Below are 24,151 nucleotides of genomic sequence, written 5' to 3'. Positions count from 1 at the left end.
CAAATGGACTTGCCCTACTACGCGGTACTGCGTTTGCTGCAGCTCTTCCTTCCCTGTTTGTTCGTTAGTGCAGCCAAGCGCGCGTCAACATTTCTTCCTGCATTAGCAATGAACATAACGAAGCGTCTGCTGGACTAACACAACAGTCATTACATCTTCGCGTCCGGATAAAGTCGTTTCGATGCATGTTGACGTGTTTCGGTCTGGTTTAGCGTAGCTGCACATCCTAGCCGTCAAAAAGAGAGACGCGTTTGTTTCTATTACATCGACTAAGCAGGAATCAAAAGGGCGTGGGAGTTTGGGAGATTATCGCGTGATAATATGTGCAAAACGTGTTAAAGAAGAAGAGTACTCGGGGAGACTTTGTTGAACAAAAGAGGATAAGGAGCGACAGCGTCAGCTACTCGACGCTGTTTGCAAGCACCCCCCGGCAGTGTTACAAAGTCCAGCAGGTTGTTCAAATCTTACTCTCGTTTGGATTTTTTTTGTGAACTGAATTGTGTTAAACAGTATGTGAAACGCATGACTTGATTAGTTCCATTTAGGCTTTCCTAAAGTAGTCTTTTGGATTCAGCGCCCTGAGAATGAAATGACCTGGATCAATGAGAATATTCGCAGAGAAAACAAACAGCTAGATAATAAGACACTTCTTCTTTACCGACTAACCAAGAACTAGGTTAGTAGCCGCTAGCTACACACAATTGCTGTTCATTCACCGCAACAAAAACATATTTTTTTCTTTTAAATATCGTTTTCTCGTTGTACATACTGCAGTTCACAGCATCAATGTAAAAGAATGTCCTATGTGATCAACTCTGAAACAACACTTGTTCTGGATACCATTCAGAGTTGAAAGATTTTACAAGTGGGATTTGGGTGTCATCGTTCCAGTCCGACAACTAGTCAGATGTCTCTTTGTATAATTACCTTTGCTGGTTTGCCAGTCGGCAGCATTTGAGGTTTAAATGTAGTTTGTCCAAGTGGCGTTGCCGTACAACATCCGCGGCTCATCTTCCCCATCAGATTTATTGATGCAAGCTCGCCAATTTGTAACCTCCGAAATTACCAAACGGATTGAAGACTCCATCACCAATTTGATAGCCTAAAACATCATTAGTTAAACCCTCGTGTCCGGTTATACTCGTGTCGACGCAAGTTGAAGCCTTTCGAACTAGCTTAGCTTAGCTTGCTAGCCGCTAACAAAGAGACACTTGAGTTGGCAACACCTCACTCAGCAGATATCAATTGTGAGTGTAAAGTGTTGTGTTTAACGTGTGAAAATGTGTGCAAAAAGTGTGAAAGAAAATGAGTACGAAACGGACGTCTCGCTGACAAAAGAGAACGAACGTCATCAACTGGACGCTGTTTCCAAGTCGCCTCCAGTTGTGGTACGCAGAGGAGGTTTGCTTACATTTTACTCTTACTCTTTTAGTAACCCAACTTCATTGCTAACAACAATATGTGGTCGTTTCACGTTTTTTTTTTTTTTTTTTACCTTAATCACTGACACGTGTTGACACCGCTACCTTGACAAAGTAACTTAGTTACTTCTTTGGTTTTATCAATTGAAATTACTGTTGGGACCGGAGTAGGTCATAGTAGTTGTTTCTACTGTATATTGTTTTTTTTTATTATAAAGTAATTTGCTGTAAGACCCGAATTCCTTCTCTGTGGATCAATCACGGATATGGTAAACATTGCCACAATAATACACAACATCAAAATCACAACATGAGGCTTGATTGAGCGAGCTTGACTTTAGTAAAACGTGTTTGCCTTCTTGTGTCCTACAGATGTCAGTGATGGGGATCTTTGTGCTGAGTCCCCCCATATCAAAGATGAGGAACCAGATATTGCTCATACCAAAAAGGAAGGGCCGCCCGAGTACACTTGCATTAAAGAAGAAGAGCAGGAGGACGATATAACCAAGTTTCGATTGCCTGGTGTCATTATGAAGAGTGAAGAAAGTGATGCAGAGCACTGTGGAGCATCACAATCAGATTGCCTTTTGGCTCCACTATCAGGCAGTGATGACATCACATCACACTTTTTAAATGATGATGATAATGAAGATGATGAACAGTCTAAAGGTGATATGACATGTCACACTGACAACAAACGTGTCCGGTGTTCTCACTGTGACAAAACTTTTCACAAAAGGTCATTGTTGAAAACACACGTAAGAATTCACACTGGAGAAAAACCTTTTGCCTGCTCAGACTGTGGTAAAAGATTCTCTTTAAAGACCAATTTAACGACACACACAAGGACACACACAGGAGAAAAACCTTTTGCGTGCTCAGATTGTGGTAAAAAATTCTCAACAAAGACACATTTAACAAGACACACAAAAACACACACTGGAGATAAACCATTTTCCTGCACAGTTTGTGGTCAAAGATTCTCCATCAAGACAAATTTAACACGACACTCAAGAAGACACGATGCAGAAAAACCTTTTGCCTGCTCAGTGTGTGGTAAAAGATTCACTCAGAATGGAGATTTAATGATACACACAAGAACGCACACCGCCGAAAAACCTTTCACTTGCTCAGTTTGTGGTAAAAGATTCTCTCGACATGGAATTTTAAAAATACACACAAGAACCCACACCGGAGAAAAACCTTTTGCCTGCTTAGTTTGTGGTAAAAGATTCACTCAGAAGGGAGATTTAAGAATTCACACAAGAACGCACACTGGAGAAAAACCTTTTGACTGCCCCATATGTGGTAAACAATTCTCTGGAAAGTCAGGTTTAACAATACACACAGGAACACACACCGGAGAGAAACCTTTTGCTTGCTTAGTTTGCGGTAAAAGATTCTCTTTAAAGACACATTTAACATCACACACAAGAACGCACACTGGAGAAAAACCTTTTGGCTGCTCAGTTTGTGGTAAAAGATTTGCTCGAAAGTCCAACTTAACAGCGCACAAAAGAAGACACGCTGGTGAAAAACATTTGCCGGCTCAGTTTGTGGTAGAAGATTCTCTTTAAAGACACATTTAACAATGGAGCTATAGTTTTGAGCACAGGTGACAAACGCAAGGCCTGGAGGCCAGATCTGGCCCAACTTATCATTTTATGTGTCCCGTGATAGCAAATCTTGCGTGTCAACTTCCATGACACCTTCAAAAATCTGTACCAAAGTTTAAAATTGTCAAAAGAATTAAATAAAGTTGCGATTTTGCAAGTGTGCTTATTTTTTGTGTCCTGCAGATATGAGTGAAATATTTCTTCATCCTGAGCAACAGGAGTCACAATTTCTTCCGATTAAAGAGGAGGAGGAGCTCCTCTCACTTCACATGAAAGAGGAAGAAGAGGATGACATCACGAGGTTTTCAGTGACCTTTGGGCCCATGATGAGTGAAGAAGATGAAGACAAATGTCAGCAGAGTGAGAACAGACGAACGCAACTTCCAAGCAGCAGCTCAAGTCAACACATGGTAACAGAAGGTGATGGAGACCACTGTGGGGGATCCCAAGCAGACAAACTCTCAGCTCCATTATCAGATTGTGACAACATAACATCTGATGATGATGATGATGATGTTGGAGAACACGCAGAATATGGTACAACATGTCACTCTGGCAACAAACATGTCAAATGCTCACAGTGTGAGAAAACATTCAGTTCCAAGTGGGGCTTGAAAGTACACACGAGAACACACACTGGGGAAAAACCTTTCGCCTGCTCAATTTGTGGTAAAAGATTCTTTGTCAAGGAACGTTTACGAATGCACACAAGAACACACACCGGAGAGAAACCTTTTGCATGCACAGTTTGTGGTCAGAGATTCTCTGTGAAGACACATTTAACAACACACGAAAGAACACACACTGGGGAGAAACCTTTTGCCTGCTTTGTTTGCGGTCAAAGATTCTCTGTCAACAATAGTTTAATAATGCACACGAGAACACACACTGGGGAAAAACCTTTTGCCTGCTCTGCATGCAGCAAAAGATTCACTCAGAAAGGAGATTAAAAAATACACTTAAGAACACACACCGGGGAGAAACCCTTCATCTGCTCAGTTTGAGGGAGAAGATTCACGCTCAAGGGTCATTTACGAGTACACACAAGAACGCATACTGGAGAGAAACCTTTCGTCTGTTCAGTGTGCGGTCAAAGATTTTCTGTCAACGGAAGCTTATGAACACATTCAAGAACACACACTGGAGAAAAACCATTCAGTTGTGGCGCATGTGATAAAATATTCTCTCGTAAAGACCATATGAAGAGACACAAGTGTCCAGGTGGAAATAAAAGCAATCAATCAATGAAGCCTGAAATAAGACTTTGAAGAAATTGACTCTTTGCAGTCAGACGTAAAAGTGTGTCTTTGGACACGAACAAAACTATGATGGTGAATTTGGTGACTATGATGGAAAGACATTACATCAATAAAATCATAAGGAACAAAAGAACGATGATGTAGTGTGATTTTCATCCAGGGACAGAGTGACAGTTAAGTTTTTACTGATGTGGTAAGAAATTTACATAAACTCAACATGGTCATGGATGGGCCTTTTGATCAATCATGTGACTAATCTTTATGGTCATGAACATTTTCATGTTGGTTACATTTGTCATCTGCATTTATAAGTGAAGTCAAGTCAAAAACATTCTTGACCAAAATTACGTTCTATGCCCCCAACTGGTTTAAACATGGTATTCTGATGAATATTGCATTTGTGGAATATGAATTAAAAGAGAAAAAGGCACCCTTTGGTCGACTGGTTTGCACGTCCGCCTCACACTGCTGAGGTGCAGGGTTCGCTTCCAGTTCCAGCCTTCCTGTGTGGGGTTTGCATGTTTTCCCCGTGCCTGCGTGGGTTTTATCCGGGTACTCCGGCTTCCTCCCAAATTCCCAAAACATGCATGGCAGGTTAGTGGAACACTCCAAATTGTCCCCAGGTGTGAGTGAGTGTGTGAATGGGAATTTGTGTGGCCTGCAATTGGCTGGCAACCAGATCAGGGTGTACCCCCCCTACTGCCCGAAGACGGCTGGAATAGGCTCCAGCAGGCCCGCGACCCTCGTAAGAATAAGCAGATTCGATAATGGATGGACAGATGGAAAGCCACGCGTTTTTATCCATCTCTGGGGTGGCCATTTTGTCCCTTGCTGTCGACTGAAAATAGCATCACAGTGCACAGCTTGCGAACGTCACGCGACCAAACCAAGAAAATAAGTGAGCCTTGCGTATGTCAGTCTCAATAGAAATAAATGGTGAGATGCGTGCACAGACGCCTCATCCACCTCGCAGTTCTGAGGTAGTGGGTTTGAAATCAAGCTCCAGTCATCCTGTGGGGAGTTGGCATGTTCTCCAAATATGCTTTCTCCCAAAATATGCTTCGTAAACTAATTGAAGACTGTAAAGCAGCGGTTGCCAGCCTGGTACGGTACCGGTCGGCGCGCACACACACACGTATAGATTTCCCAATACATTTCGAAGAACCGATTTTCACAAGTACCACGCGGGGCCCAATTCCCCGCGAATAGCAGAGGTCCACTGGAGTCATTAAACTTAACTAACAACCCCATAAAAATAACTCACCAAGATAAATTATTTTCTTTATTTCATTTGACATATCATGTACAAATCATGTCAAAGAGACATTTGTATTACTAAAAGAAATGTGACAAACCTTTCCGCCGTCTCTCACAGAACTTTATGTACATTTTTAACATGCTTTTTCAAGTGTCCAGATTGTGTAAAATGTTTCGGGCAATGTGGGCAAGAATGTGGTTTCTCTCCTGTATGGATGTACTTGTGTCTTTTCAGGTTGTTCTGGTCGAAAAATCCTTTCCCACAATACGGGCACCAATGTCTTTTCTCCCCACGGTGCCACCTGAGATGCGCGTTGAGTTCGACACTCCTCGTAAACTTTTTTTCACATAAATGGCAAGGGAACGGTCGCTCCCCCGTATGGACTCGGATGTGGGTCTCCACATCTCGCTTTGTGAAGAAGGACTTGTTGCAGACCTGGCAGACGAAAGGCTTGATTTTCCCGTGTACCATCTGGACATGTTTGGCGAGGCCAAAGCCGTAAACAAAACCCTTCCCGCACTGCTGACAAACGTGCAGCCGCCCGTTGCGGTGCACGATGCTATGCCGTTTAAGACCCCTGGAGTCGGGAAAGCTCTTATCACAGAGCGTGCAAGAGAATGGCCTGTGACCGGTATGGACACTGACGTGACTTTCGAGGGCCGTCTTGCTGCTCAGAATGCGGCCGCATTCCCCGCACTGGTTTTTACGCAGGTGCCTGGCGCCGGCGGATCGAGGCTTCGTGGCCGCTTTGGCTTGCGTCGCTTCCCCTGCTTGCATTTTCGGAGGACTGCGCACGGTTTGAGAAGTACATTTGTTTCCTGTTTGATTGCTGGCATGGTGGTGAATTCCCTGCTTAGGTATGTTTGATTTAGTTTGTTTCATTTTTGCGATGGGGTTAGCTTTTGCCTCCTGGGCTAATTTCTTTGCGTTCTGTTCCTTCGCATTGTCTTGAACAGTCGGCATTTGATTCATTCTTGATTTCTTCGCAGTACTTTCTCCAGTCTTACTTGAACCGGGAGCAATTTCAGTGGATTTCGGCGACAGAGCGCTCGGGGAGACACTTTTCCCCATTAATGAATTCGATGCTCGTTTTGAGTTTTCCAATTCAGAAAGGTTGCAAATCCAAAGAGATTCACAGTTAGAAGTTTGAGGTCTAGGAACATTTTTAATGATCCTCGACTCATTTTGACTGACGGGAGGCAATTGGGACTTTTTGGGCTTCTTATCGTCTCTCGTGAATTTTTTCCTTGGAGGAGGAGGAGTGGTCGTTTCATGGGCAGACTGGTCTCGAGGACAATTGAAATGAGTCTTTTTAACACAAGCGATTTTCTTCGGACTCTGATATGGCAATTTAGTCTTGACGGCGGCGGTGGTACCTTCGGTTGTATTTGACCACAGACACACATTTGTGGCTTTCAACTTCTTTGGGCTATCCTTCCCTTCATTTGTGCTCGGCTTTCCAGTTGTCACGGCAGCGACCGTTGTTTGTGTCACACAGAGTTCCACTTTGGTTGAACCCGACCGAGGACTCTGACTGAAATCTCCTGATTTTTTAGAGGCAGCATTACTGGTAGATCTGCTGGACAGAAAGCGACCCACCGGGGCTGACTTTGCCTTCTCAGCTGTACCCGCAATTGAACTCGACCTTGGACAGACTGTAGCTTCAACTGGTTTGCTTGCACCATCTTCAGCTCTAAACGGCTTTTCAGTGTCGATTGGAACGCGTTCAATACTACCTCCTATTTTTAGACTGCCAGACACCGACTTACGTTTTGTTTGGCTTACACGGGAGACATTTTTTCCGGCACGTGGCAGTGGGGCGATAATCGAAGTGCTGTCTGTTGTGTCTTTTAGAGATAACCTATACAAAGTTACAACTGGCTTTCGGCGTCTCACAGAAACAGTTTCACTTTCAGTGCAACTGATATTTGTCTGCCGTTGATTCCTGAGACTGAGTTGGGAAAACTCGGTTTCCTTCAGTGGCTCTGTGGGACTCAAGGGAATGGCAGTATTTGTCGGAACTGGCTTCTGGGTAGAATCTTGTTCGGTCGTACTAACATTCTCTAATCTCGGTTTCTTGGGGCTTTCGGGGAAACAAGGCTGGCTTGTATGTGGCTCTGAATTTGTTTTTGTTCGCTTGGTCCGCGAATACGTTTTGAGGGGAACTCCAGGACAGGCAACGATGGACTTTTTGTGTGACTTTCTCCTTCCATCGGTACTGGTCCTTTCATCACACGAACTTTGGGCATCTGCAGACTCAATAGTTGTTATCTACAAAATAAGATGACAACATTTTATTCAGATTTTGTATCATGAAGAAACACAAATCAATCAATTTCAGCATGATTAACAATGTCTTACTTTTAAGATTACTTTTGTGTTAGCCATTGAAAACATAATTTTACGACCAAAGCGTGCGAAATTTGACATTACCTTTTCAGCATCTTGATTTACAGGCAACAGCTCCAACTGTGAGAAGAACTCCGTTTCGGTCGATTGTAAATGAGGTACAGATGGGTCCTTGGTGATCGGGCTTGAATGCGCGGGGGTCGTCGAAGAGCCATTCGGTGAAACAAAATTATGCTCCACCGTGTTGAGTCTTTCCTCGTCCACAGTGCCAGTTTTACGTGCTTGGTCAGTTACGGCTGGAAACTCGACCTTGTCAAAGTCCATCGTTGCTTTCTCCAAGACCGATTCAGAGCCACAGGAAGGTGTACAAGCTGACAAACCAGTGGGCGGTGCCTCGTCCGGAGCGGAGCAGGGTGTTGCCTTCTCTGATGTCTTTCTAATTTCACCAACCGAGGTTTCTTTTAAATTGGGATGCAAGCCGGTTGATAGCGCAGCTACTTCTGATGAGCGGACCGTTGACGTGGGTGCCTGCTCATTGATCAAAGATGAGGCGCTGTCTGGTGGGACCACTCCAGATTCCTTTGCATGACAAAACAGTTGCGAAACCAAAAATGATCCGGTGGAAGATGCCAGATTCGGCAGCCTTTTTAGTCTGATTACTGGGATTAGTGGAGAAGACTTTGCTGGCAAAAGCTCGGATGACGATGCTGCTGCTTGTTCCCCAGGAGTTATTTTGAAACTTTCACAAACGCTTGCCTGCTGTGAAGAACATTCCACTTGCGGCGATGACAACGGGGATGCAATCAATGGTGTTTGTCCAGACGCCAAAGGTGTTTTATTTTCACCTGAAGCCATTTGAGCACCCGCGTTTGGGCGATGTGATGAGGGTGACACAGTGACACCTGGTCCAACTGAATTCTTGTTGCGAGATGCAACCGGTATTTCAGACAATTGTGGCTGGCTTGTCGCATCTGTAGCTCTGCGAATTGCTATTTTAATATTTTTGCACGGCTCCGGGTCTGCCCCTTGTTCTGGTGATTTGATTTCCGTGTCAGACATGTCAAGGGGAGCAGCTGCTGCGCAGGTAACATCATTTTTTCTTTGAGAAAGTTCCGAAGATGAAGATGCTGTGGGTGTAAACTTCTTCTGGGCAGGAGCAACTGTTGACATGACAGCTGTAATCTGGTTCGTGGACGGTGGGGCAATCGTACGTTGCGGACGAGTGCACGGTGATTTGAAAAAGAGTTTTTGGGGGACGGGTTTAGACATGACAGCTGTAATTTGGTTCGGGCACGGTTGGGCAATGGCACGTTGCGGACGAGTGCACGGTGATTTGGAAAAGACTTTTTGGGGGACGGGTTCTGAGACCACCATTGTCTGTAATGGTTCTGCTAACAAAGTCTGAGTAGGGGGTGCGCGCTGCTCAAGTGATCCGCTTGCTGCGGCGGTTGATGAAAATGTCAATGTCATGCCAGAGGAACCGACACCGTGTTCCTTTTGGTGCTCTGTTGGAACTCTAATGTGGGACTGACAACTGCTGGATGCTGTTGTATAAGTGACAGAAAGTGTCTGGTTTGTCGACACCTCTTCTGCGCCTTTGTCACTTACCTCGGCGGTTGGTGGTGACTGTGAGGAAAATACTTGAGACTTGATCACAGATGGTGAGGTAACAACAGGGCGACTACACCAGTCTTGGGCAATTGGATTTTCCTGTGCCGAGGTAAGATTCTTTGATTGAGCCATTGCTTCAATGAGTAGCATTGCATCCTGCACCATTACGGAGCTGCGACGTGGTATTCCAAGCGGATGCGACGGCGCTTGCGGTATTGGGGCCGTTGGGCTGGCCTGTGAATTCTTTATGTCACCATGAGATGCACCATTTTGGCTTTCTGAGTGCTGTTTTCTTTCTTGAATTTCTTCGTTGACTCGTCCTGGTTCGCACTTGTTCTTATCCTCCGTCAAGCCACATTTTGTTTTTTCCGCTCCTAGTTGTTTGTTTGGCAGCGTTGGCGCAATGTCCTGCCCCTTTGCTTGTTCATGCGCTGGTGTTTCACTCAATGATGGTAGCTGAGTTTCAGGGCCTAAGGTTTCATTTCGACAAGCAGAGCTCGGTGGTGGATCTAAGAAAAGAGAATTTAGACATTTACAGTTTGTAGATTTTTTTTTTCAAGTAGAACTTCACAATTTGTGGTCATATTTGTCTGTTTTAACTCCTTACCTGCAATTGCACAAACTATGTTTCCGCTGACTACGGTGGGTTCAGAATGCTTTAAAATAAAGAGAAGAAAGAAAAAAAAATTACATACAACTTTATAGTAACAAATTGAACAAAATATAGTCCCAATTCACAACAGGAGCAGCTGAAGCTCTATTTAATCTTTGTGGAAATGATAAGGTTTGAAAATATGGAGTGAAATTCTGTGGTTGAGCTGGCCAACTCCAATCTATCAAGTGTTTAAATGTTTGGGTACCATTACTCTTGTTAATATTAGAAGTAGACAGGAAACAAAAATGTTGTTGGGGCACAGAAAAGGGAGTGCTGGAGATCCCCACATCAAATGTGCCATTCTTAGACAAAGTCCTTGAAAGTTGTACACTAACAGCTTACTGACTTTCTCCTGTCTAATACTGCCTTTGACACTTTCCAATCAGACTTCAGGCCCCGTCGCAGAACTGAGACAACTCTGACCAAGATGCCCAAATTATGTCTGCTGATGCAGGCAAAGTCTTGGTTCTGCTGAACCTGTTTGGGTACCATTACTCTTGTTAATATTAGAAGTCGACAGAAAACAAAAACTCTGTTAGGGCACAGAAAAGGGAGTGGTGGAGATCCCCACATCAAATGTGACATTCTTAGACAAAGTCCTTGAAAGTTGTACACGAACAGCTTACTGACTTTCTCCTGTCTAATACTGCCTTTGACACTTTCCAATTAGACTTCAAGCCCCGTCGCAGAACTGAGACAACTCTGACCTGATGCCAAAATGATGTCGGCCGAAACACTGATGCAGGCAAAGTCTCAGTCTTGGTTCTGCCGAACTTGAGTGCTGCTGATACACTCAACTTTGTGAGTTTATTACGGAGGTTAGAACACTGGGTGGGAATCTCTGGTGTTCTTTAGGACACATAATGCAGCCCTATAAAGTGTCCTACCACAACTAGGCAGATGATACTCAGATCTACATGTCACTGTCGGCAGGTGAGTTGTCCACTTTTGTCTACCAGTACACATACACACCTCATGATTTGGAAGTGAAACGGTCAGGTTTTTTGCTCCTTTTTCAGCATCAACATCATTGTCGTTGAGCAGGATGTACACCATTTCCTGTTCAGTACATTGTTTGCCTTGTTCAGTGACACTTGGCCCCACCTGTTGCTCAATCAGCAAAAGATGGCAGGGAAGAAGGTCTGCAAAACATTAGATCAAAGTCAAATTTACATGTTGACATCCATTTATTATATTCAGTGTTGTTCATCCATCACTTTGACAAATAGGTCTCCTGACACTCTGTGAACACATTAAGGATATGTAATACGGCTGAACAATTAATTGAATTCAAATTTAGCGACGTCGCAATGTAATGAAATAGAATTTATAAACTGCAATTTTGGGAAAAAAATATTTAAGGTCATAGTCTTTTTTTTTTTTTTTAATAAGTATGAATGAATGAATTTCTTTAGTGTGTAGATAATCTTTTAAGTCACAAAATGTGTCCCACTTATTTTTTTAACCAAAAAGATAAGTGTCCCTGAATTGGTATGCTAAAAATCAACTAATGAATTACAAAAGAAACAGACTTAATAAGAAACTTAGCGTTTCCAGTTGCCAGTCACAGCAGACTAACCACTGCCTTTAATAGAAACGGATGTTGTCACGTTCGGCAAATCTTTTGTAACATATGACACATCTATATCTATATAGCCTTTTAACAGCAGCTGTGACAGGGCGCGTCTCAAAATATAGTTCCTTCGGCAAATCTTTTGTAACATATGACACATCTATATAGCCTTTTAACAGCAGCCGTGACAGGGCGCGTCTCAAAATATAGTTCCGTTTACTTCCCGAAGTTCTTTCGCTATCGAGTCGTGTTTCCAGTGGACCGTGCGTTTAATGTTTTCAAGCACGGCGGCGTCCCGGTAAACAGCTTCTGGTACAGAGCAGTACATGTAATCCGGAGTGCGGTCATGTTGAAATGCCCTTGAATTTGGATGAGTTAACAATGTGAACCTAAAATATTCTTCCCATGAACAGGAACACAAACAAAACTGTATCATTAATTTAACGGAGTTATTTGTATAGCTTTTGGAATCGTGGAAAAAAATATTTCATCAGGCCCATGTTCGCCTGTTTTACTTAAGATTATGAAAACGCGGCATCGTAGTTCGCCAAACCGGAAGACAGTAAATCGACAACGAATGTAACTTCACGGATGTAGAGTGAATGTTCAACGGTCATCTAACTAAAACGCGCGTTTCCACATCTTTTAAAGAAGATTCGGTTAACTGTTTGAAAAACAAGAGCAACTCACTCACCACATTGCACAGCGTTGTCCTGGATCTGCGGACGGCCACCTCGTGAGGACTCACGGATAGCAAAGGTTTTCGCGTCAGCTATTTGCCTGCATGTTGTTTTCAGGGCCTCGTTCTCCGTCTTCACCTTTGATAATTCTGCCTTTAATTCGTCAACCACCGTTTCAAAAAGTCTGGTCGTTTCCGCAACAGTACTTTTCACCAGACTGTCCATAAAACAGGCGTACTTCGTTTGAAAATCGTCCGTTGACATGTTGCGATGTTCTCTTTAACTTAAGTTTCGAGAATAGGATCCGCATGGAGCAGTTGCTTCGACGAAACAAGGCGAGTCAGCCGACTTCAACATGGCTGCCACGTAACGTCACCCCGATTCGCGCGAACCTGTTACGTCACACTTGCGCCTTTGTTTACTCGCCGTTAGATAGCGCATTACCTCCATCTACTGTGTTGAAGTGGACTCATATGTGCCTTTTATTAACCGATATAAATTTGAGCTCCATCAAAGTTGATTTTTCTTCTTTCCAAAAGGTCACTCTAGTTTGTCTTCTTCAGATTACTTTTTTGTTCTGCACAATTCATCACCTAAGCCATGCAAATAAACGATTTAATATTGCGTTTGAGGAATATAATTTACGCAGCAAAATCCACTCATCTGAGGGGACTGCCCTTTTGCCACTTACTGTCAACGAAAAATGACAGCAGTGCATCAATAGCACAGAAGACGTCACTGTGGAAAGCGGTAGCAGACGTTATCTGATTTTCAAACTGAATGCGGAAGTGACGCATTCCCAACGCTACTCGTGGTTGAAGCCACAGGGCAGCCTTTTTACGTTGCCACGGAGTGACAATTTGTTCTGTTTTTTTTCTCCGTGAAAACACTGTTATCAGCGCATGTTTTATGACAGGGCTTTTTTTTTCAATGAAAATACTGTTATGAGTGCGTGTTTTATGGACAGGATCTCTTTAGAGATTAACGAGAACTGCCCAAAGAAACAATGTAATTGTTTGTCGCTGCCCATCTTTAAAACCCGCCTCAAAACTCACTTGTATTCTTTGGCATTTGACTCAGCATGACCCAAATTATGATCTTAGTTATACTGTTTGGTGCTCTCTACCGTCTTTGATACTGATTTGTTGTTTTGCTTTACTGTTGTATATGTTAGTTGCTCCATGTAAGGCACTTTGTGTGCAGCGATGGTTGTTTGAAAGCGCTCTATTAATACATTTGAGTTGAGTTGAGTTTGCATTCACCCGTTATTGTGAATCTGACAACATGATCAAGAGGACTGAATAGTACAGTACTCGGATTTATCCATTTCAAAAGAAAATATACAATCAGATTTGCTAAAATGAAATTTAAATGTAGCGTTTCTCCCATACTTAACGGGACAACCGTACGCCACACGCATTTACGCCGTGGAGACAAAAACAAAACAAAACATGAAAACACTGTGGAGAAATCAAGTATTCAAGTAAGGCCGGACTAACGGCTGGCAACGTAAAATGGCCACCGGTGGCTCCACTTTTCGCTCCGGCGACCAAACGGCTCTTGTGGTCCATTCATAATCCGACGAGATTCCTTTGTTAGCAACACATCGCTAAACAGATGTCAAGTGTGCGTGTGTGCGCGCAAAGTGTTGCCATCATCGTGTGAAAATGTGTGCAAGAACAACGACAGAATTCGTGGAAAACCTTTGTGGGACAAAAGAGAAGAACGTGCGACAACGTCAACTACTGGACGCTGTTTTCAAGCAGCCTCGTCTTGTGTTACACAGGGCAGGTTTGTTCACTGCTAATTCAAATATATTAGAGGTGCTCCGTGTCCGTTTTGGTACTGTAATCGGTTATTAAGTTTGGAAACCGATGTAAAAATAGAAAAACCACATATAATGAGATCTCTGTTTTAAAATAGAAACATCCAATTTGAAATACAACTTGATGTTCTTGTTGTCTGAGACGAGTCAGGAAAAGACTACTCGCAGTTAGATTTTTTTTCCATTTTTAATTTCTGAAACGAACGTGGAATGAAGCACGAGACAGACAACGAAAAATGGTCTCGTTTGTTTTGGAATACCGGAAGTTGTCACCAACAGCATTGTCATCCTGACCACGAGATGGGCACAGTGTGAAGCCTGAAGACGTTAAAGTTTCATGCTTCCGTTTCCATACAAAATTCCACAATCACTTACTAAACGCTTGAACAAAATTGTTGGTCCTGTGTTAAAGAAAATTAAAAATAATGCTGATAAAAAATGGTAATGAAACAAAGACAACATCAATAATAAAAGTAATAATAAAAATCAAGGAAATGAACCAATGAAAGCCAGACATTTCTTTTGAACTTTGCTTCATTGGATTAAAAAAAAAACACACCTAATGAAACAGGCGTGGACAAAAATGATGGTAAGCCTAGAAAAATAAATTGACCATAAGAGACATTCAACCAGGGATGCCGCTACACCGGGAACATATATTTATAAATCATGCAAAAACCACCATCAGTTACAACCGTATTAACAAAAATGCACAACATCAATGTCACAGCATGAGATCTGAATTGACCTAACATGTGTTTTTGTCTTCTTGTGTAATGCAGACGTCAGTGAAAAATATCTTCATCCTGAGCGACAGGAGCCACTGACCACTCACGTTAAAGTGGACAACAATGAAGGGGGGTTACAATGCCCATATATTAAAGAGGAAGAGGCGCCAGAGCACCACAACATAAAAGAGGAAGTGGAGCCAGAGACCCGTAACATCAAAGAGGAGGAGCCAGACTCCCCCAACATCAAAGAGGAGGAGCCAGAGCCCCATTACATTAAAGGGGTAGAGGAGGATGAGCTCACCCAGTTTCCTTTGACTGGTTTCCCTTTGAAGGGTGAAGAGGATGAAGACAAAGGTCAAAGTGAGGAGAGCAGAAACGCGGCGCCTCCAAGCAGCAGCTCAAGTCAACACATTACAGCTGGAGACCACTGTCAGGGACTCCAAGGAGACAGCCTCGTTGTACTCTCATTAGATAGTAATGATGTTATGACACACTCTCATGATGATGATGGCCAGGGGCATTGTAAAGATGGTAAGACATGTCACACTGACAACAATCGCTGGAGATGTTGTCATTGTTTCAAAACGTTTGTCTACAAGTCCGTTTTGAAAAAGCACATGATGATCCACACTGGCGAGAAACCTTTTGGATGCTCAGTTTGTGGAAAAAGGTTCACTCGGAATGGACATTTGAGAGCGCACACAAAAACACACACTGGGGAGAAACCTTTTTCCTGCTTAGTTTGTTGTAAAACATTTTCTCAAGAGGGACACTTGGGAATACATGCAAGAACACACACTGGTGAGAAACCATTTGAATGTTCAGTTTGCGGTCAGAGATTCTCGGTCAGCGGCAACTTAAAAAAACACACAGCAACACATACTGGGGAGAAACCTTTTGCCTGCTCAGTTTGTGGTCAAAGATTCTCTGTGAGGGAATACTTAACGACACACAAAAGAACACACACTGGGGAGAAACGTTTTACCTGCTCTGTTTGTGGTAAAAGCTTCTGCGTGAAGGTACTTTTGGAAGAACATACAAGAATACACACTGGAGAGAAACCTTTTGCCTGCCCAATTTGTGGTAAAAGCTTTGCGACAAAGGCAAATTTTGGAACACACACAAGAACACACACTGGAGAGAAACCTTTTACCTGCTCAGTTTGTGGTCAAAAATTCTCTTTAAGGGGAAACTTAAGAACACACGCCAGAACACACACTGGGGAGAAACCATTCAGTTGTAGTGTGTGTCATAAAAGCTTCTCGAGTAAACAAAATATTAAGAAACACAAGTGTACTGGTGAGATTAGCAACGATCAATGAAGCTTTAAATAGACTGTGAAGAAACTGCCTTGATGGAGGTGTCAGAGAGTCTGTGGATGTCCCCCGCCCCCCTGCCCGAAGACAACTCGGATAGGCTACGGCACGCCCGCGACTCCCGTGAGGATAAAACAGATTAGAAAATGTATGGATGGATGTACCTAAAAATCAGGTTAATAGCATATGTATTGTAGCTGCTGGGGTACTAATGGCAATACAGGTACTAGTTTTTTTTTAAAGGCCGAACGAATTTGTCGTGCATGAGGCTTAGCAACTTTTTAGTAATCTGTAGTAAAGAAATGATATTAGTCTCCTTTGGGGGTCGACAATATGCCTGCTTTTTACTATCCAAGATAAATCTTAAAACAGCATGATTGATTCACAAACCACAGTAAAATAACCCCAGGATAGACTACAATTTGTGGGAGGACTCGAATTTGCTGCTCCCTGCTGGCCAAATCACTCCCCAGAACGAGCTGTAGCAACCTAAACGTGATGCACAATTTCATTCTCTACATTGTACTTAGATATGTCATCGCTATATGTATTTAGAAAGTACATTATAGAGTGAGTTAAAAGCTTTATTATAGAACAATTAAAACTCACGACTCAAGGCACCACTGTTGACATTTAAAAAAAAAACCCACAAAAGCTAAAGCATACTCTTTAATAGTAATAATAAACGAAGGCATAGAATTCATGGCATTTATTATTTTGTCATCCATTGATTGCATGATTTATACATAAATAAAAAATGATGTTCTTTGCGAGGTGTGCGTTATTTAAAGGTTACACCACAGATGGACTATGCCGCGGTTGAAGTTCATATTGGTTAACTGTCAACTCACATCTTACCTTCTGGGTTTTTATTTTGCGATAAATACACAAAGCCTAACGCTTCAGTCCGGATAGCAAGTGACACATGGACAAAGCCAGCGTGATGTGATCAATAAGAAAAGGTTCTAGTTATTTGTGGAATATGACTCAGACTCTCAGAGATCACCGGGCCCACTGACTGATCACTTCTTACACATGGTTAAAATCAGGAAATTGTCCGAGACCAAATATTGGAGACAGTGAGAACAGGAAACAGGAAGTTGGGCAGAGGGTAGATATAACATGTGAATTGATTTGTACACGAGAATAAAGCAAGACAGTGTGGCTAAAAAATGTTGATGAAAAATTAGATAGTTGAATATTGTTTTAACCTTGAGGACCAAAGCCTTGCAAATATTTGAAAAGTAGCAAAAAAAAAATAATAAGTCAGAGTCAGAGGCATGTTTACTGCTATAAATTGCACAAAGTTCAACTCACTTGAAAATGTTTCCTGCTCTAATATTCAAAATGTACAAATTAATACGCTGGGTTTAAATAAATATATTGCCATTCATATAATTTTGTAAAGTTTACTCATAAAAAACAAAATGCACACATTATTTCCTATTTTAGCTTCCACTCTGAGTACAATGACAACAGAAGAGACTTGAATGTAGCATCTAATGAAATGTTTCTCATTATGCTGGATTTACATGGCAACATGGCATATTACACACTACGTAAATGTCACCATTTCACGTGCTGGCTGATGTGTTATGATATCATACTGCCCCAGGATGAGATTACATCACAGCTGTGCTCTTTTTTTGAAACACAGTGAACTATGTGAACTGCGAACACGACAGAAATGATGTAATCATTTTAATAGGAGGACATGTTCATTTTCAGATCTGTAGAAAAGGGTTGTACAGATTGTTAGATAATTTGCTTGTAGTGCGAAAATGATTTTTAGGCAAAAATGATACATTCTAAGGCAAAGAAAAAAAGACATGAAATACATGAAACCCCAAATTTCTTAATTTTTGGCAAAATGTGTTTATTTCAGTGTATCAGTGGTTCTTCTTAAGAGCAATAGCAAAAGTACACATGATATATTTTTTGTATTTCTTTTAATTTTCCATTTTCATTTATCAACACTGTAATGAATAAACATTTATTTTAGCCACAGCTTGCAAATGTTGTCTTGGTCAGTGTGCAAGTACTCCCCGGACCCCCTGTCCCCGAAAATTAACTCATAAGCACCTACTAGTATTCGTGCTGATACCAAGTTAACTAATGAGCCGTCTTCAGCATCGCAACACCTTAACATTTTATCATTAAAAATGCATGTCTTATGTTCTTCGCATAATTACCTCTTGAAAAAAAAAAATACCATCCCTGTTGTAAAACATCACTAACCGTGTCAGACACAATGTAAGACAATAGTTACAGGTGTATTAAAGACATATTTGGAATAGTGCAATGCGTCCATCCATCCATTTTACGATCCGCTTATCCTCACCAGGGTTGCTGGGGGTGCTGGAGCCTATCCCAGCTGTCATCAGGCAGTAGGTGGGGGACACCCTGAACCAGTTGCCAGCCAATCGCAGGGCACACAGAGACGAACAACCATCCACGCTCACACTCACACCTAGGGACAATTTTGAGTGTTCAATCAGTCTGCCATGCATGTTTTTGGAATGTGGGAGGAAACCGGAGTACCTAGAGAAAACCCAGGCAGGCACACAGGGAACATGCAAACTCCACACAGGGAGACCCGAGCTGGAATTGAACCCGGTACCAATGCACTGTGAGGTCGACGCGCTAACCACTGGCCCACAGGGCCGCCCATAGTGCAATGCAAAATATCAAAATAAAAACAAAAATATGAGCAAGCTCAGCTAACAAGGCAAGCTAGGGTATATGCTTCAGGCTGTAACGCTTGTGCAGGCCTCTTGCTTTTTGCTTTTGATTGATTCGTAAGAGACATTAGTTATAGATGGACACTTCACAATGAAATAAACAACACTAAATCAAATTGTCTATCAATCACTCCTGCTTCCTGTCTGACTGGATGGCGTGCCAACGAGCGGTCTCCCCGGTGGCCCGGCTGCACATTTCCTTCCAGTGTCCTCGCCCCGCTTCCGAAACATGGCCACCAATCAGCACGCGGCCCAGAATGCTACTCTTCGTGTAGAGACGACCCTGTGGACGAGAAATTGAAATGAATTGTAATAAATAGTGTCATGATTGGAGGATTGTATGCTAATCCCGCTGAATTACATCATAATTGGAGTAAATCCAAAATAACTGACAGTAAATTGTATTGTATCCTAAATTTGAGTGGCTTGTGTTGTAATTGGAGGTACTCAGAGGAATGGGTTCGTTTTTTTTCCAGATACTGTACCTGCATGACAATGAACTCGAAGAGCAATGGCAGATGAGCGACATCACCGGGCGGCAAATCGAACAGGAAAGGAGCATTCCAAACGGGACTCGAACTGCCAGCTGCTTTGGTCTCTTTGGTGCTGATCACTTTGCCATCATGATGCAAGTTGATGACGACGTAGTGGGCTGACGAGGAAAACATGGCATCAGTATTTAGCATCAGCATTTTCAGTGGACCAAAATCAATATGACTTCCTTTTTTTAATCCACTCAAGCGTTCTAATTGGATTGCATAATAATTCAAAAGCAATGCGTCATTTATGGTGGTGACACATTCCTGGAAGCGTGGGACTCTCTCTGGGGGCAACAAAGTGGAATGAATTTGTCTGAAAATGTCAACGCTGGTTTTGTTGTCTCGCTTCTTATGTGCCAGTGAAGCGAGGCTGGAAATGAGATGCCGAGTAAACATGAAGGGAAACGACATGGCTTCCTAATCCAGTTATACAATAACATCATAGTTATCGCCTTTTTGCGTTTCGACGATCTGCCAGTCTGCAATAGTGGTACACTCATACCCCGCATACTCAGAGTTCACTTGTCACAAGTTTACCTCTGGCTGCCAGTCAGCATGCGTCATATCAGAACTGGAGTGAAGTGTATTGCGAGTGGAGTGAAACACATCGTCGGGCAATTGGAATGAATCAGACCTGTATTTAAGTGAATCATATTGTAAATGGAAGGAATCTTATTGTATCATTCCAGTTAAAGTGAATTATCTGGGAAATAGAGTCAAACGTATCGTAAATGGGGGAACAAGGTAGCTTTCCATCATAATTGTAAGTTGAGGGGTTCGTTGTTTTTAGTGGATATATTTACTTGACGAACGGCAAAAGGAGAGATGGAATCCTCTAAATGTTAAATTTTATTATAAAAGGGGGGAAAAAGACGTCTGCACCGCAGCACGTTCGAGACCACAACTCTCCGAACTAAAATCACTTCCTGCTTCTCTTACTTCAACAACCAATCAGAACCTATCAAAATAAAAACATGTCTAAGCAATTATTAAACAACAGAATATAATTTAGGTCTTTTTAACAGGAAATAATATGATGCTCAAACATAAAATGACAATAATTAATAATATAACATAAGCTTACATAATTTATAACGATGATAACGTATTGTAATCGCAATGATTCGCATTGGAACTTGGGTGTTGATCAAATATCATTCACGTGTTCTGATTGGTGATATTACCCGGGGCTCCGGGGATGCGGGTGAGCTTGGCCACCTGGTCGGCTTTACGCACCATCACCTTGATGCGGTGGGCCGGCACCTGGTACTGGAGCAGCACAAAGAGTTGGCCCAGTGATCTCGACGCACACAGCGAGCTCTTCCTGTGCGACCGCGTGTCCTGAGAGCTCACACTCTGAGAAACAACAACACAGGAACACCACATTTTATGATCAAACTCACACTCAAAGGAGTCTTTTAGTCAGCAGATGTTCTTTTCGTGATCTGTGGCGGATTCCATTCACTTTATTTCTGAGTCGTTGGGACTTCATAATGCGCCAAAAAGGACCTTTGTCGGCTTCACGGTGGGATGTGACATCACTCTCCGTCGACTTTTCATACATTTAATACAAGTAGTATGATGACGTCACCGCCCTGCCTTGATTGCCGTGTGGTGAATCATGCGGTACTCGACAAATACTTTAAAACTTTACTTTAAAAAGAACTCAACGTAATGCTGAAACGAATAAAATGAATCTTTAAAAAATACAAATCAAGAAAAATTAACAACCTGCTCTAAAAACGAATTAACATACAACCCACCCCCAAAAAGTCAAAATGAAATAAAAACGAATCAGCATGAAAAATTCCAAACTATTGTAACCCTGATCTATATATGATTCACTCGTTCTACGTTGCCAATTACGGAAGCGTGGAACTGCCAATGTGGAGTAAAAGTCCTTTTGACTGGCAAATACTCGTGTTGAAATATGCTCTAAGGTTTTTGGTTCAAATTTCGGCGCTCGTGTGTGGAGTTTTTCTTTAATTCCCTCTGTGTTGGCGTGGGGTTTTCTGTTAATGCCTTGTCTTACTTCCACATTCTAAAAATGAATGTTGACTTCACTCTAAATTGTCCACAGGTATGAATGAATAATCGTATCGTTGCTTGCCTATAAAGTGTCCTACAGTTGGCTGGTGAACCAATCACGCATGCACCTTGCCTGCATGGATGGATGGAAGCAATTGTTTTATTGTGTTTGGATTTCCGCTGATAAAATCATTCTTGTGCTTTGCGTCACTCTCATGCTGTATCAAAGGCACGGAGGGCATCCGAGCTGAGAAGATCGACTTTGGTCATAAATTCACTGCGTGGGTGGATGGCGTTTACATCACAGCCGCTGCAACTCACGCACACGTCTACACGCATCAGTCAATTTAGGCTCTCACAAAAATTAGACTTTGGCCGCCTGTTGTCACAATCTCCTGAGTTATTCTTGTCCACCCTGGCAGATTTGCTGCTCATTTTCACCATGATGAACAAAAACGCAGCACAAAGCTTTTCAAAGTGGCACAGCTGATTTGGTGCTATTGCATTTTCCTTGATGAACTCAAACTCTTATTCTGTAATCTGAAACAAGTTCAACACATTGTTTTTTTTTTTTTTTGGTTAACTAATTTGGTTCTGCAAACTGCTCCACATTTGTGGAGCACACTCTTGACAAACTCAAACATTTACTGTATAAACTTGAACATTTTGCTTTGCTGTGAATTATTGCACTCATATTTTGCCCGATAAGCCATGTTTTTCAAAACTGCTTTGCATTTGTGTTGCATTTATCGTGTCAAATTCAAATATTTACTGAATAAACAGGAAAAAATGCTTGAGGTTACCTTCTTGATTTTACTTTTGGCAGGGCTGAGTTGCCTAGTGCAGGTTGCTGTTGTGTCAGGCTCCCAGTCCAGTTGCTGGCAGGACAGTTCCACCACGCCCAGAGCCACCTCGCGCAGGCCTGAGAAGTCTCGGCTGTAGACCTCTAGCCTCAGTGTGCATGCCCGCAGCTTCTCCAAGGACCCTGCTTGGAGCGCCACGCTCTGGCTTTGCAGCTCCGGGCTGAAGCTGCGGCGTCGGGATGCCACCTGGCATGGTACTGGGCACACTGGTGGCAGGCTAGCCCGTACCAGAATCCTATTACTCCGCCTCCGGCCAGACACCCCCAAGATGTTGACCACCAGGGTACCGCTTGAGGAATAGAGCAGGGAGAAGTGAAGCAAGGGGGCTGGCTTGGCGGGGATGGAGGACGTGATGGAGCCATATTGAGATGGAGAGAGCGCAGCCTGGTGGCTTAAACTTTCCCCGCTCACAGTGCTGCGCCGACCCTTCATCCAACGAGATTTGGGAACTAGCTTAGTGAATGAGGGCAAGGACGCCTGGCTGTGGCTCGTATTCTTACGGGATGCTAAAGGAACGAGCGGTGAACTGAGGCGGCGTAGTGGAGACGAACACCTGGAATCAAATGGGAGCTCGCTGAGGTCGTCCTCGGATGGGGACGAGCTGCTTTTAGAGGACATGAAGTCCAAAACGTCACCGTCCAGTTCTTCGTACTGTTGCCGGACCGGCCGTGTGCACAGCGCCGGCGTCAGCGTCACGGTCACTCGCTCGTTGGGGTGAGGGCACGGATTTCCCAACTCCTTATCCTTTGAAGATACACCCTTCTTTGGCCTGCAGCAGAGGATGAAGGCGAGCACCATGCAGTAGCAGAAGACGGCCAGGAGCACGGCCAGCAGGACCTGCAGATGAACTATAGGCAACAATAGTTCTTTTTTTTTTTTCTGAGAGCTGCTTTGCATCTGTCTTCAATTTTTCTTGAAAAACTCAAACATTAACTATATACACTGAATTCTTGCGGATTTTGCAGACCGGTGACAGCAACGACCAAACTGGGGACCAGACTGAAATATTGAAGAGGCCTAAATGAGTTACAGTCATCTTAATGAGATCAATGAGGAAATGTCCCTCATTCATGACAATCGCTAATGACAGTGTCACTGTCAAAAAGCCAGACAGAGGGCATGTTAAATTTCCTGACAGTCAGACCGCATGTGTCCTGAAATGATGCTATCATGACAGGGTTTAATTTAGATTTCCAATCAGCAAGCGACAACAATCTTGGAAGGATCAATGGAGACACAATTTTATGGAAGATCTAAATTAAAGGGGTTCAAGCGATATGAAATGTGTTTGCAGGAAGCAACATGAGTTGTAGTTCATTTAGCATTAGAAAAATCTAATTTCACACAACCCATTAAAAATGTCATAAAAAGTTTATATACTAAAAAACATGATGAGCTCCTGTTTAATCATAAATGTTGATTTTATGGCTAATACGATGGCCACATCTGATACGGCGAACATGCGTAGCTCAGTGGCAGAGTGGTTGTCTTCCCACTGAAAGGTTGGAAGTTCACTTCTGGCCATTGCAACCATGCTGAAGTGTCCTGAGGCAAGACACTGAGCCCCCACTCGCTCCTGATTCTGCGTCATCAGTAGGTAAACGAAGTAACTGTATGAAGCATTTTGAGAACCAAAGGAAGAAAAGCACAATACAAATGTCAGCCCATTTACCATTGCTCGGAACG

The 24,151-nt window shown here is 42.8% G+C and overlaps 4 protein-coding genes and 1 pseudogene across 5 annotated transcripts in view; 3 read left to right on the top strand and 2 right to left on the bottom strand.

The window, feature by feature from the left end:
* The first annotated feature begins 747 nt into the window (after positions 1 to 747).
* LOC109513997 (oocyte zinc finger protein XlCOF6.1-like) lies at positions 748 to 3,006 on the top strand. Its single transcript, XM_019866783.1, has 2 exons — positions 748 to 1,401; positions 1,794 to 3,006. Exons 1-2 carry the CDS (start codon positions 1,281 to 1,283, stop codon positions 2,996 to 2,998), a joined length of 1,326 nt encoding a protein of 441 aa, XP_019722342.1. The 5' UTR covers positions 748 to 1,280; the 3' UTR covers positions 2,999 to 3,006.
* A 5-nt stretch (positions 3,007 to 3,011) lies between these two features.
* LOC109514001 (gastrula zinc finger protein XlCGF62.1-like) lies at positions 3,012 to 4,627 on the top strand (annotated as a pseudogene).
* A 937-nt stretch (positions 4,628 to 5,564) lies between these two features.
* On the bottom strand, positions 5,565 to 12,795 carry LOC109513973 (uncharacterized). 2 transcript variants are annotated; one of them, XM_019866742.1, is made up of 6 exons: positions 12,437 to 12,795; positions 11,142 to 11,311; positions 10,122 to 10,170; positions 9,237 to 10,023; positions 7,988 to 9,137; positions 5,565 to 7,825 (listed from the first exon to the last, which is right to left on the bottom strand). In XM_019866742.1, the coding sequence occupies exons 1-6, from the start codon at positions 12,684 to 12,686 to the stop codon at positions 5,666 to 5,668; spliced, it is 4,566 nt and encodes a 1,521-aa protein (XP_019722301.1). In that variant the 5' UTR covers positions 12,687 to 12,795; the 3' UTR covers positions 5,565 to 5,665. The 2 variants fall into 2 exon arrangements, with proteins under 2 accessions (XP_019722301.1, XP_019722300.1); XM_019866741.1 differs by having other exon boundaries at positions 7,988 to 10,023.
* Positions 12,796 to 13,835: 1,040 nt separating this feature from the next.
* LOC109513994 (gastrula zinc finger protein XlCGF57.1-like) lies at positions 13,836 to 16,975 on the top strand. Its single transcript, XM_019866778.1, has 2 exons — positions 13,836 to 14,213; positions 15,030 to 16,975. The coding sequence occupies exons 1-2, from the start codon at positions 14,090 to 14,092 to the stop codon at positions 16,298 to 16,300; spliced, it is 1,395 nt and encodes a 464-aa protein (XP_019722337.1). The 5' UTR covers positions 13,836 to 14,089; the 3' UTR covers positions 16,301 to 16,975.
* Positions 16,976 to 18,960: 1,985 nt separating this feature from the next.
* LOC109513863 (synaptotagmin-4) overlaps positions 18,961 to 24,151 on the bottom strand; it is a 5,855-nt gene continuing 664 nt past the window's right edge. Inside the window, exons 2-5 of the mRNA XM_019866556.1 lie at positions 22,406 to 23,313; positions 20,759 to 20,930; positions 19,521 to 19,687; positions 18,961 to 19,318 (exon numbers count right to left, since the gene is read on the bottom strand). Coding sequence (XP_019722115.1) covers positions 19,163 to 19,318; positions 19,521 to 19,687; positions 20,759 to 20,930; positions 22,406 to 23,313 — 1,403 coding nt within the window. The 3' untranslated portion in view covers positions 18,961 to 19,162. The remainder of the gene's footprint in view (positions 19,319 to 19,520; positions 19,688 to 20,758; positions 20,931 to 22,405; positions 23,314 to 24,151) is intronic.

Source organism: Hippocampus comes, unplaced genomic scaffold, assembly GCF_001891065.2.
Source record: "Hippocampus comes isolate QL1 unplaced genomic scaffold, H_comes_QL1_v1.1 scaffold82, whole genome shotgun sequence".
Classification (NCBI taxonomy): domain Eukaryota; kingdom Metazoa; phylum Chordata; class Actinopteri; order Syngnathiformes; family Syngnathidae; genus Hippocampus; species Hippocampus comes.
This window is presented reverse-complemented; position numbering and strand designations above follow the sequence as displayed.